General features: G+C 41.4%; 1 protein-coding gene across 1 annotated transcript in view; it reads left to right on the top strand.

Annotated features, from left to right (window-relative positions):
• Positions 1 to 10,607, top strand: part of ADAMTS12 (ADAM metallopeptidase with thrombospondin type 1 motif 12) — a 151,111-nt gene extending 140,504 nt beyond the window's left edge. Inside the window, exons 21-24 of the mRNA XM_066181043.1 lie at positions 420 to 593; positions 2,192 to 2,338; positions 4,051 to 4,204; positions 6,918 to 10,607. Of these exons, the coding sequence (XP_066037140.1) occupies positions 420 to 593; positions 2,192 to 2,338; positions 4,051 to 4,204; positions 6,918 to 7,153 (711 nt within the window). The 3' untranslated portion in view covers positions 7,154 to 10,607. The remainder of the gene's footprint in view (positions 1 to 419; positions 594 to 2,191; positions 2,339 to 4,050; positions 4,205 to 6,917) is intronic.
• Positions 10,608 to 12,773: the final 2,166 nt, after the last annotated feature.

Genomic DNA, 12,773 nt, shown 5'->3' with positions numbered 1-12,773 from the left:
GGTGCCATGGAGGTGCAAGGAAGGTGAGGTTGGGATCTGGTACTCACTCCCTTCCTCCCCCTGAAGCAACTAAAGAACTGACAATATCCCTGCATACAGAATTCATTTTTTGCATTTGTTGCATTATGGCTCTTTCACTATGACATTTTTGGAAATAGCTGGCAAGATTTCCAATTAAATATGAATCCATAATATTAATGGCCATAACACTGTAGCAGTACTTACATGGCATGTTCTGGGCTGCTGTGAGGAAAACCACAGTGTTTAAGCCTCATGACAGATAGGTGTTACAGTAAACTGGAAATTCCTTCTGCTCAGGATGCTCAAGGCTCAGGCTGTCCTCTTGCTCTGTGACTGGGGAAGGTACAGCCCCTCAGCAGAGCATCATGTGGAGGTGTCCCCGTCTGTTTTGTGTGCAGTGCTCTGTGAACTGCAGCGGAGGCTTCAAGACCCGAGATGTTCACTGCATTGATGTTCGGGAAAAGCGGCTGCTCAGGCCTTTCCATTGCCAGTTACTGGGCTATAAACCACAGTTCAACACTAGCTGTAACACAGAACCTTGCTTGCAATGGCATGTGGAGCCCTGGAGTGAGGTACTATTCTTTAAAATAAGCTTTGTGGATCATCAGTTTCCTTTCAGGTAACAGCATCTCTTGAATCCCGTGCTGTCAGGTAAAATTCTGCTCCAAGGAAGACACACAGCTGGTAAGTTCTTGTGTATGGCTACAAAAAAAAAAAAAAAAAAAATCAGCACACATGTTTGTAAGGCTTCACAGAATCTTAGGATTGCATGTGATTTCCAACTGGAGCTGTAAATTACCATATCCTGAAAGGGAGAAGCAGATGGCCTGGAAAAAAAAATCGTTTTAGCTATCCTGTTGGATCAGTAAACGTGATTCATTTAGATGAATCCTTTCAGCTGCTGTTTAATATTGCCTTCTCATTATGGCAAACCTAGAATTTTCCTTTACACTTTTGGACAGAAATTTTATGGAGGAAAGGCTTAGACCAGACATAAGATAAATCTGACTTTTGGGTCCCTTTGTAATATAAATCTGTGCCAACAAGCTCACAAGGAACCAAGCATATTTTTATGTCAGCTAAAGCATGTGGCCCGATTATGTTTTAGAATTTAACCCTGCTGAAAGCAGCTCCAGAGAAAGTGTCACGATGTTTGCAGCCCTGTGGACCTAATGGGATTTTAAGGAACGTGATCACATTTTTTTTACAGAGCACTGACAAATTACACCTGGAGGAGACCAGGGTATGCTGTCAGAGCAATCAGCAGGGGTTGGAAAAATAAAAATAGCCAAATGATTGCATTTGTTTGTCACTTAAAATACTTTGTATAAACACTAGTCCAACCCTGGCAGTTGTCCTCATGCTAAGGACACTGGATAGAAATGGATTGAAAGGGTTCATTTATCAGATGTCAGATATATTTTTCTGTCCATAGGGGTACAATTCCTTGTAGTAACAATGCATTTTTCAAAGTATATTTGATACCTTATTTCATATCAGAGTATAAAATACTTTGTGTATTTCAAGCAGACTCTACTACAGACTTAGTGAAACAATAGTAAAAAATCAGTGGAAAGATAATTCTAGAATGTGGACAGAAGAATGTTTAAAAAATAACCTCGGTCACTATCTTCATGTGACACTTACTCCCAAAGAGTTCAATTATTGTATGGATTGAATTTTAATGTCCCCAACCACCTCATAAAAATGAGATGCTGCATCTTATGAACTTGTTCTGTCTCCAGTTAATATTACAGATCAATCCTGCAGACATATGACTTCTAATCTAATTCTTGTTAGAGATGCTACTGGTGTTGGTGATGCTGATGAGCAGTTCTGGGTTGCCTCTTCCGTGTAGCCACTTCTACTCTGCCCTTTAGTCCTTCAGTAGTATGTGCAAGGAGCAGCTTTTCCCTATATAACAGCTTCTTCTCAGTCTCCTTCCAAGCACATGGAATAAGTGTCTCAGTGCAGAGCTTTTCTTCATGTCTGAACTTTAGGACTTGATGTGCGGGCTAGCCTGTACATCTTTCTAAACCCATGGACCTGTGACCCTGGGTTCTTGTTATCTGTGGCCCTACATTTCTAAATGAACATGTCCAGCCATCTTGTGGTCTTGTTTCTGATTTCTCATCCTTTCCAACCTGTGACTGTGCCCCTCTTTTGGCAGTGCTCAAGGACATGCGGTGGTGGCCAGCAGAGGCGGCACATCTCCTGCCCACGGGAGGGGCACTGTGACCGAACCAAGAGACCTGATGCCGTTGCATCCTGTAACAGGCAGCCTTGCACACAGTGGATTCACCAGGCCTGGAGCCCGGTAGGATTCAGTTTATTTCTGTTTTGTTTTTTGTCATCAGTTGGCCATATTTGGTCATGTTGTCCACTAGTCTCTGAACATCAGTGCCTGTGGCAAGTACAGTTTGTTATGCACAGATGAAGCTACAAGAGAAGAACTTGCGAAAACATTGCTGAACATTTCATAGCCAGCCCATGTCTGTTCCTTCAGGTAACAGATATTGTAGCTTCTACTTTTTGTTCCTGTATTAGATGTTATTGGAAGTCTGGGATTTTTTATCTTGTCTGAAAACAAAGGAGTTTTACTATTAACATTCTTCCACTGCATGTTTGAAATTTTCCACTGTTTGAGGCTATTGGAGGGGATGGGGTGATCCTCAAAACAGCTTTGGGGAATATTGTACTTGCCCACACAAAGAGAAATTCTGAATTTTGACCAATAGCCTCCTACTTAGTAGCTGGAAGTCTTATTGACAAATCAGAGGTGTATCTTCCAGTATCTGCTATACATATTTGTCAGTAAAGGAACTAGTATATCTAATAAACCTTTCCCTCACATATGTTAGAAGTACTCTTCACAGCAGAATGGAATATTGAAGGAATGCTAAAAGCAGGAGCCACAAATCAGGAAACATTGGAGTCTCATTTAACACAGAAAATTCAATGAGTTGGTTTTGACACAAAGCCAATAGATGGGACATGACTATAATGTAATGTAGAGTTACTGTAACACTTAAATATGGAAGTGAAGCGCATAAAAAAAAGTAATAGAATACCAAACATTATTGCAACTATTTTACTTATTTATTATTTCCATATTAATGTATTCATTAATAAGTTTACTTTATAAAAATATTTTAAACATCAGTATAAAGTTGCTGCAGGAATACCTAAGATCTTTCAGTGTATCTTAAGCCAATACTATTGTGCTTCATGTACAGTGATACACATTAGAGAGGGAATAATTTGCAGAAAAATTACAGAGGTTCCACTCCTATCTTCAGCTCTTGTACTTCATTAGCTGACATACTCTATCTGCTGAATTCTTTATCTCATTTATCTGCTGGCACTATTTAACTGTAGAGAAAAAAAATAAAGCTAATTGGGATTCTCAGATGCTCTGGGAAGTCACAAGAATTAAGTACATATACAGAACAGTACAGGAAGATGTTTTAAGTGTTTGGGTTTTATGGCCTTCTGTGTGCAGCCAGAACAAGCAGCTGGCAGTTTTTTGTGGTCGTAATGCAAGGGTAACCTCTGTTTAAAAGACAGGAAAGAAACAAAACTTTATTGGGCTTTTATTAAAATCTTAGCTTGGTCATTTATAGACCTTACATTGCAATTGGTTATTCATGTTTAACTTAGATAGTCAGAGAATACAGGAAACAAAAACTGTCCTAATTTGTACAAATTTGGTTGATGAGTCTCTTACATTGTAGAACTAGCATTGCAAATCATCCTTTTCCTCCTCTGTAGAAAACAATCCTCTCCCCCTCTTCACACATTTCCAAGGTGTGTATTTATACTATTTGCCCTCTACTGTATCCTGTCAAATCTGGCCACAATGCACCATGGAGGTGTCTGTATCGAGCAGACAGTACACAGAGTACTGTAATGCTGTTGCTGCTGGATCACATGGCAGTTTCAGCTTCCTGTCACATCACAGCTCAAATATTGCCATATTACAAAATTTTCATGTAAAAAAATTTATGTATGTTAAAATTGTTCTTTCAGTGTGCTGTTTCTTGTGGAGGGGGCATTCAGCAAAGAACTGTGAAGTGCATCAATACAGAAACTAATGAAACTGAGGATGACAATATGTGCATGAATACAGCCAAGCCCACAAATTATCAGAAATGCAATCTTCAAGAGTGCAGGAAAAATACAGGTAGAGTAATAAACCTGCATGAAACAGTTTTTTCCATTTGTGCTAAGATTCTGTAAAAAACTGGGACCTAACTCAATCTATCAACTTCTTTTGAATAGTGTGGGCTAAGTAATTACAGGTCACCCTGGTCTGGTACTGCTCAGTTGCTTTGTTGGCAGAACCACACTGTTGTCTCTTCCAGCACTTCTGCCTTGTGTTGCCGTGATGGGGAATGCAGTCTCTGAGCATAAATCACTAATTTTTGATGATACAACTAAATTAGTAGGTCTGCTTGTATTGACCTGTTTTAGGTAACCCTGGCTGCAGTGAGGACTGTGGAAGAATATGTAGTGAGTCCAAACAGATCCATTTCTTAAGAGAGAACCATCTATGGAAGCTGTAAATTCTGGACTGGGAGTGCAAGCAAGCAAATTCTTACAGCCACTGTAAAAAAGTCAGTGTCCCACAGGATAAGACTGTCCAAAATCAAGAGGTCGAGGAAAGTACTCTTGTGAGTCAGGGTATCCTGTACCTCTGTCCCTCAAAGGTCCAGGAGCCCAGCTGTGTACATAGTTAATAGCCCAGAAAAAGAGGCATCAGGGGAAGGGGGAAACTTAGAGAGGGATACACATCTTTATGAGTAGTCTGTGTACGGCTGTATCCAGCAGGTACCCTCAGGTAAGAACAGAAACAGCTCACAGTTCTAGAAAAACTTACAAAGTTTTAGAAAAAGTTCTGGAAAAACTTTCAAAGGCCTTTTAGAGGATGGTCTTTCCTATGTGTTGAGGGTCTAATTTGACAGTGAGACAATGGTTTGAATCCTGAAGGCAGTGCAGGTCTGACATACTCTTGAGAGTGATGCATCACTCTTGCTGCTGTTCAAAGAGTTTTAGCACACATTTTGCCCTGGGCTGGTTTGGTCTGCTTATTTCCTGTCCCTCTCATGTTCAGAAAGACAGACTCAGATAAATACTGCCTACACATATTAGTAATAGTTACTGCTGTGAGTAAAAGCTCAAGTGGCCTGTAAAACATAAGAAATTCCCTACTGATTAAGCATTGGTCCATGCAGCCCACGCTTATGTCTCCAGTAATTGCATTAAAAAATGCTGCTTAGCAGGAATACAAGAGGCTGGTGCTTTCCTGAGATTCATTTTCATGATAGTCCTCCAGCATTCCCAGCTGACAAATATTAAGACTATTAAAAGTTCTCCATGTAGTGCGTTTTTATTTAAACTTCCATTAATATGTTGCAACTGTTTTTGATGCTGTGATGCTGTCTACTTCCACCCTCTTTTGTGGCAGCAAGTTCCCAGAATCATGGGATCATCAAGGTTGGAAGAGACCCTCAAGATTATCCAGTCCAACAATCCACCCAGCATCACCACTGTGACCACTAAACCACATCATCCAGTGTCAGATCCGGACACCTCTTAAACACTTCCAGGGATGGTGACTTCACCACCTCCCTGAGCAACCTGTTCAATGGCTGACCACCCTAACAGTGAAAAAATGGTTTCTAAAGCTAATCTGAACCTCCCCTGTCTCAGATTAAGGCCATTTCCTCATGTCTTCTCAGTGTAGATGTGGCAAGGTAGGCCGACCCCCACCTCACTACAACCTCCTTTCAGGTAGCTGCCGGCCTGTAGTCCCCTGGATCATCCTTCCTGTACTAATCTGATCATACTTCCAATCTACCCTCCTGTGGATTGCATTACATTTGCTAATTTCCAGTCAGCTGGAACTTCTCCAGTTAACCAGGACCACTGTTAGGTGATTGAGAGTGGTTTGGCAAGTTCTCTCACCAGTTTTCTCATTACTCTGGGGTGAGTCCCATTGGGCCCATAGACTTGTGTCTTAATTGGCAAAGCATGTCCCTAACCATCTCCTCCTGGATTATGGAAGCTTCATTCTGCTTCCCATCCCAAACTTCCAGCTCTGAGGGCTGGATATCCTGAGGACAGCCATTCTAGAGGTTCACAGCCTGGTGTGAAAAAAACCACTTTAATCTGTTTTAAACTTTATACAAGTTTTAATTGAGTTTCCCCAGCTGCAGTGTTAAGGGATTTGCTGGAGAGCAGCCTTGCTAATATACCATCCTCCTTGTTTTGTTTTGCACACATTGTCTTCTCACAGCTGAGGACCTCCAGTTTCTAATATCTGGCTAAATCTGGCCCATCTCAGTTCATTAGAGCTACCACAGACCTATCAGCAAGGTAGTTCAGACAGCAGCAGTCCTTGCCATATTCCGATGCTGCAGGAATTAAGGCATAGCCAAGCTGAACGTGCAGTTGAATGTGCATTTTCTGCTCTCTCCTGCCTGCCCCGGCTGGCTGTGCAGCACCCTGCCAACACATGCTGCTTGTCTTAGGGGCAGTTACAAGAATGCAAAAGTACCAAACTCAAATCATTATTGCCGGGCTTTCTCTGGCAGTTCTTATCAGAGAAGATGAAGTGGAAAACAGATCAGCTGTGTCTGCCACGAAAGTAAAGTCTCACTGAAGAGTCATTAGTGCTGTGTTTTCCAAAACAGAAGGTCCTATGTTCACTAAAAGACCATAGAATTTCAGAGTGAGGTCAAGCTGACCCATAATACAAGGGAAGAGAAAGCATAAGACCATAAATTAGACCCTTAATAGACATGACCATCTGACATAAAGCAGTTCAAAATTCTAGAAATACAGGGAGTGAGTCAGCAAAATACAGCTAATTCTTGTCATCTTCTTCACTACAGGGTTACCCTGCAGCAAAGACCAGCTGTCAGTTCACTTCTGCCAGAGGCTGAAAGGCATTGGCAAGTGCTTGCTGCCATCAATACAGACTCAGTGCTGCTTCACATGTAGTCAGCCCCGAATTCGTAACAAAGCAAGACATGGAGATCAACGAGGCTTCAAACAACAAAATTACACTAAATCTAGAAGAAAACCACCTCAAAACCAAGAAAACAACAACCAAGCAGCTTGGCACTAGCTGTTTTTTCTTGTTTTCTTGAATGGAGCTTCTGTTTTAGGTTTTACGTTCCTTATTTTTTTCTGAACTATCCAGCATAAATGGAAATCTGTGATCAAAACTGGGAAAACACATCGCCTAGGGTTATCAGTCATAATTTACTGCTTCAATTTTTCTTTGTAATTGTCCAAAATTTGTAATGTGATTTTCAGTGTACCAGCAGCTAGTACTTCTTAGGCATGCGTAGACACTAGGAACAGGCTTGCAAGAATTTTCTGACTTTTTTGTAATGAATGTTTAACTTGTTCTTCCATCTCTTTTCCAAAACCCACTTGAAACACCAGCACTGCTTACTCAAGAGTGCTTAGTGAAGGTGGCTCTTAGGGCAACAGACATACCTATGCCATGGGCCAGTTCTCTTCATGGTCACTTGCCTTTATTTTTTAGGAATCAAGGTGAAGTGGCAGTTTCTCTAAATTCATTGCTCACATCATAAATTTAAAAGCCAAGTTTTGGAATATCTGCTTATGATAGGCAGGATGAATTTAAACATTGCTTTTTCAGGAGAAAAAATCTTTGCCTAGTACTTGACTGAACCTCTAAAGGATACCTCAGCCATAACCTGTTCTTGACAGTTTTCTTCTGCTACAAATGTCTTGTTGTAACCTGAAAACCCCATGAAATATGGGATGTTAAGTTCCCAAATATGTTTTAAGCAGCATTTCTTCGTACCACAAAAGCCAAGCTGTTTGCATCTACCACCTTAATAGTCACAGAATCATTTAGGTTGGAAAACACCTTTAAGATCAACAAGTCCAACCTCTAACCCAGCGCTGCCAAGTCCACCACTAAACCATGATTTTAAGTGCCATATCTACTTGTCTTTTTTACACATTTATACAGCAATATATTTTAGACAGTTTTATACATTCCATCTGATAGAATAATTTCAGTATAAAGAAAAATTTGGTTTTGCAGGTCTTCTGCTAAACAGGTAATAACATTCTTGAGTAGCATCTGTAGTTTCTCTCCATTTAAAATTAACTATCCAAGGCTATTTAAAATTAGAAAAGGCAGCCAAGTCAAAACTATGGTCAGTCTCTATAGCTGCAGGTATTCAGACACAAATGATACATGTCAGCAGGACATAAAAAGCTGTCAGGAAACTGATGGAGCATAGAGGTTGTACCATCTTGTTCTGCAGCAAAAATTTAACCTCAACACCTATCCTTTGGAAAGGGTGGTGTTCTCTCTCTCTTGACTTCTCACTTCCACGAGTTTTAACTTAGTGGTCAGCTCCATTTAGTTAAAGAAGTGGCTGAACAGAGGAACCAGGAACCTTCACTGTAATGATTTCCACTCTTTACCGCATGAAGAGTAAAGGGTCACATAGTGAGAAAGCAACAGACTTAAGCTGATGTAGGTGAGGACAATTGGAAGTTGGGTCTTGTGCATCTAAAAACTGAAATCTTTCTGTTGTTTGACAAATTAAAAAGGAAGGAAGGAGCAATGAGCTGGCCGAGCTGAACATTTTTGTTTATTTCATGTTAACTTGGATGATAGAACTCAGCTTTATAGATGTAAACCTTTCCTGCAGCTTCAAATGTGGCATGCAGGCATTTCAGCTGGAAATTTCCCATACTACATTTTCAAATCTATTTTACACCATCAGCATAAAGGCCAGCTAGCATTGGAAACTCTGTAATTCACACAGATATTCAGTGACAGAGCTATCATTTCGTCCAGTATCTCCCAACAGAGCATAAGCCCACATTCACTCACAGCAGACTTTTCCACAGTGTAAATCCATAATCATAGTGGAACTGAGGGCTCCTGGGACAGGAATCTGAGGCCTGGAGTAGTATCAGCATAGCTTAGGCCTCAAGCATGAGGGCACCACTAGGCAAATAGCTTATCTCTTTTGCTAGTGAAGAAAATGCCAAAACACACTTCAGGGAACCAAGACTGGACCCTTTGAACAAAGCTGGGCATTTTGAAAAGAGCTGGACAAGAGCAGACATTCAGATTCCTTTGAAATTCATTAGGGTTTGGACACCTTGGTTCTTCTGGGTTTTTTGAAAATCTCAGATTTGCACCCTACTTACCTTACAATTTCAGATTGTAGAACAGGGGAATGCACATTTTATGCAGTATATATGGTGAGACACGTGGCCATGAATCCAAGTATCACTATGCTTACAGAACTATGACTAGCAGTAGCTTTTTTTTCTAGACAAACCTTTATGAAAGTTAATAGAAGTATTTCAGCCTGGCTATAATGTATTAACCTAATGATGGTCATGAGTCAAATTGTCACTTTTAAAAGGTTTGTGTCCTTTGGCTAAGGACTTACTTCTTCGCTTGAAGTCTCTGGGAGTAAGGTTAGATTTATTAACCTCTGTGATGGCAGTATAACCCCAGGTTTAGGTGCTGATAAAATCCACTGTTAAAAATGTGGTGCTAGGTTAACAGACATGGGGATGACTTGCAATGGTGCATGTATGTGCATGCACACACTCTTAGAATAATACGTCTGGTGTTGCTGGCCAGTGCCAGACATGATGCCTTTTAAGTTTCACAGTTTGCTTCTCTCCTTCTGGGGACCCTTTGAGCAATAGAAATCTGGGCAGTTCTTACTCCTCTGGATGCCGAAGTATTGAATAATGTGCAGGAGTAGAGGTGTCCCACCTGATTGAGGAAGGATTTGGGCAGGGCTTGGGCTTAGGCTGCGTGGTGTAGAGCAGTTCCCTGACAGGCAGACAACCTGGACTAGTGAGTAGTGCAGTGCTTCTCACATCCCCAGAAGCATTCCACAGGATTTGGGTGGGACAAAGTTCCGGGTCAGATTACTCTGTGCACAGAGGTACCTGCATAACATTTTATCCACAGAGGTCAGCAGAAGGAGGCCACCAGGTATGTGGGCTAATGAGAAAGCAGCTGACTGAGTGGATATGGTGCAGGTTGGAGGAAAATGCCTACAGGAGTTGTCCTTTCCAGTGCTCCTTAGGGCTAGTATGGAGTTAAACCATTTCTGCCTTCATTGTTTTCTTCAGGGAGCTGTTATTTCATTTGAAATGAATAAAAAGTGAATAAATTATATTATGGACCTTAGTAAGAATAATCATTCTACCCAGGGAAATGCAGTGATTACTGTTTCTCAGCTTAAAACTTCCGAGAAAATACTGTGACAACATGAACCATTTTAACAGACCAGTGCCACTGCTATTATGATATGTGCTATTATATCTTAAGTAAGGTGGATTTGTGATCTGAACCCAGATGGTCATTAGTTTCAAAACTGAATTGAATACTAAGTGCAGAGGTTTATTATCATTATATTATTGTATTAGCCCAGGATTAATCAACAGGTTGCTCAGGAAAAAAATGTGTATTTGTCACATTCAGTTTGTTTTAACATTTCAAGGTTTAAAAAGCAAACAATGATGACATACTTGTTTCGAGCTTCAATAAATGGCATTGCATATGTTTGATGTCTCTGGTATTTTGTGTTTCCAGTACAAGAAGGTTCATACAATGGAATTTCCAGGATAAAACAAAAGCCTTAAAAAAATATTTTATGTGCCAGGGATTCCCATCACTTAGTTGTTTTGGTGCTTGACACTCCAGCATAAAAGAGATCATTAAAATGGGTGAGGGGAAAAAGCAGAAGAATAGGGCATGGTGCTAAGTAAAAATATACACTAGAAGGCTTCATTACTTCCTGTGAAATAGAGGAAATCTTACCACTTCTAGACTAAGCAGATACGTCCTAATATGTTGGCAGCAAGTGAGTATGTCTGTTATGTCTATTGAAGAGTAGTATATAACATTACCATGCCCCTTGACCCCCATCCTAAATCTTCTCAATACTCAAGTTTTGTAAGTCCTGCTGGTGCTTATGCCCAGAAACTTGGTCAGGCCAACCCTGATCCTTGACATCCTTGCTGCCCAGGAGCACAGCTGGGCTTGGGCAGGGACCGCCATCAGTTCTCACTCTGTCACCAAACTCCACTCCATGCCTCCATGCATGGGCTCAGCCTCACAGCATCTCATCAAAGTCACAGGAAGTTGCTCCTTGCTTTAGAAAGTCCATCCCACAGGGGCAGCACCCTGCACAGGTGCTCTAAGGGAGAGGGCTGAGCTGATCTGAGGAGTGAGTGGAAGCTTCCTCTACTTTGCCAAGTCTCTTTACGCCTTCCTGAATGACCCACTGCTCAACACAGCCTGATGAGCAGATCCTGTGGTGGCTGCACTGTGTGGCACAGTTTGCAGAGCAACCCCTTGGCTCGGCCAAACATGCAGCACTGTTATGAATGGATGTGGGGGTTTAGATAAGTCCTTGCCTTTTGCCCAGGCCTTTGGCAGCAGGCAGTAGCTTTACTGAGGTGCCCAGCACCCCAATGCCCACTCTTTGTTTGCAAGTTCTCTAATAATGGCTGTTTTGGTCTATTATAGAATGAATTATTTATTCAATAGACAAAACTAACAGACATAAGACTTCAACTAATGCTACACAGGAATAAGGACAAAAAGAGACAACTAGTTGCTAAATACAGAATGACGTGAAAGGTACCTATTAATTTTACAAATAGCGAACAAATAATATAACTTAGAATTCAGTGTATCTTACCATCCAATTATTGGTGGAGCACACATTGAGATCCTTTCTCTTAATCCCCAGGGAAGTAACCGTGAAATTTGCCTCCAGATTCTGGGGAGAAGTCTCCCATACTTTCAGGGTGTGTGTGTGTAGAAGGCTTCTGCCTCTCTAATAACTCATGTGTCTTTTATAGTTTGCAAAACAGGGTTTCTTAGTCAAGAATATTTCTTTTATGTCTTCCCACATCAGCTCTCCAGACTAAGATGTTCATTCTTAGCTGAGGTTTGAGCCCCTTTGGCACCAGAGAGGCCCCCTTGCTGAGCCTTTCAGCCCAGGTTATCACTTTATGCACTAACTTTCTGTGGTAGAGAGGAGGGGGGTGTAGATGTCCTGCCACAAGAACCCACCTAAGGAACTGCCTGTTGGCTGCCAGAATCAGCTCAAAATTAAACCAGCATGGTGAGGTAAGAGAACGGGATTTCAGGTGGGGTATTCCAGACAGGTACTTGATGCAGCAGAACTGATAGTTTAATTTTGTGGATATAGAAACACAATACACTGCAGACTTAAGAGGGAGAAATTTCAGCCCTGCTGAATGTTCTATCCTTGTTTTCAGAGGGTTCTCGTGTTCCCTGGAGAATAGGAATTGGTGCCAGACACCTCTCTCTTCCTTGGATTGGCTGATCTGACTTTATTTCAGAATGGTGATTAATAAGAAACATGGTTTATTGCTGCTGCCCAGCACTGCAGCCTCCCTAGCCCTTATTTCGTCAGTAGAATATGGGGAGCTCACGTAAGGGTACTACTTATTTCTGTCACTGATTGATCCCAACCTCCTCTTTCCTTATAGTGAACAAGTGCAGATACCTCCAGCACACTCACAGGAAGAAAACCTGGGATGTATTAACCAAGGAGTACAAGTTTCACCTACAGATGGAATTGTTACAGCAGTGAGACCCAAGGAATGAGGAATAACCACAGAACCCTCAGAGTCGCCAACCACAGCCTGTAAGCTGTGGTGTCAGGGTTTTTAAGGAATCT

Source organism: Chamaea fasciata, unplaced genomic scaffold (genome assembly GCF_029207755.1).
Source record: "Chamaea fasciata isolate MVZ Bird 193981 ecotype frontalis unplaced genomic scaffold, bChaFas1.0.hap1 SCAF_4, whole genome shotgun sequence".
Lineage (NCBI taxonomy): Eukaryota > Metazoa > Chordata > Aves > Passeriformes > Sylviidae > Chamaea > Chamaea fasciata.
This window is presented reverse-complemented; position numbering and strand designations above follow the sequence as displayed.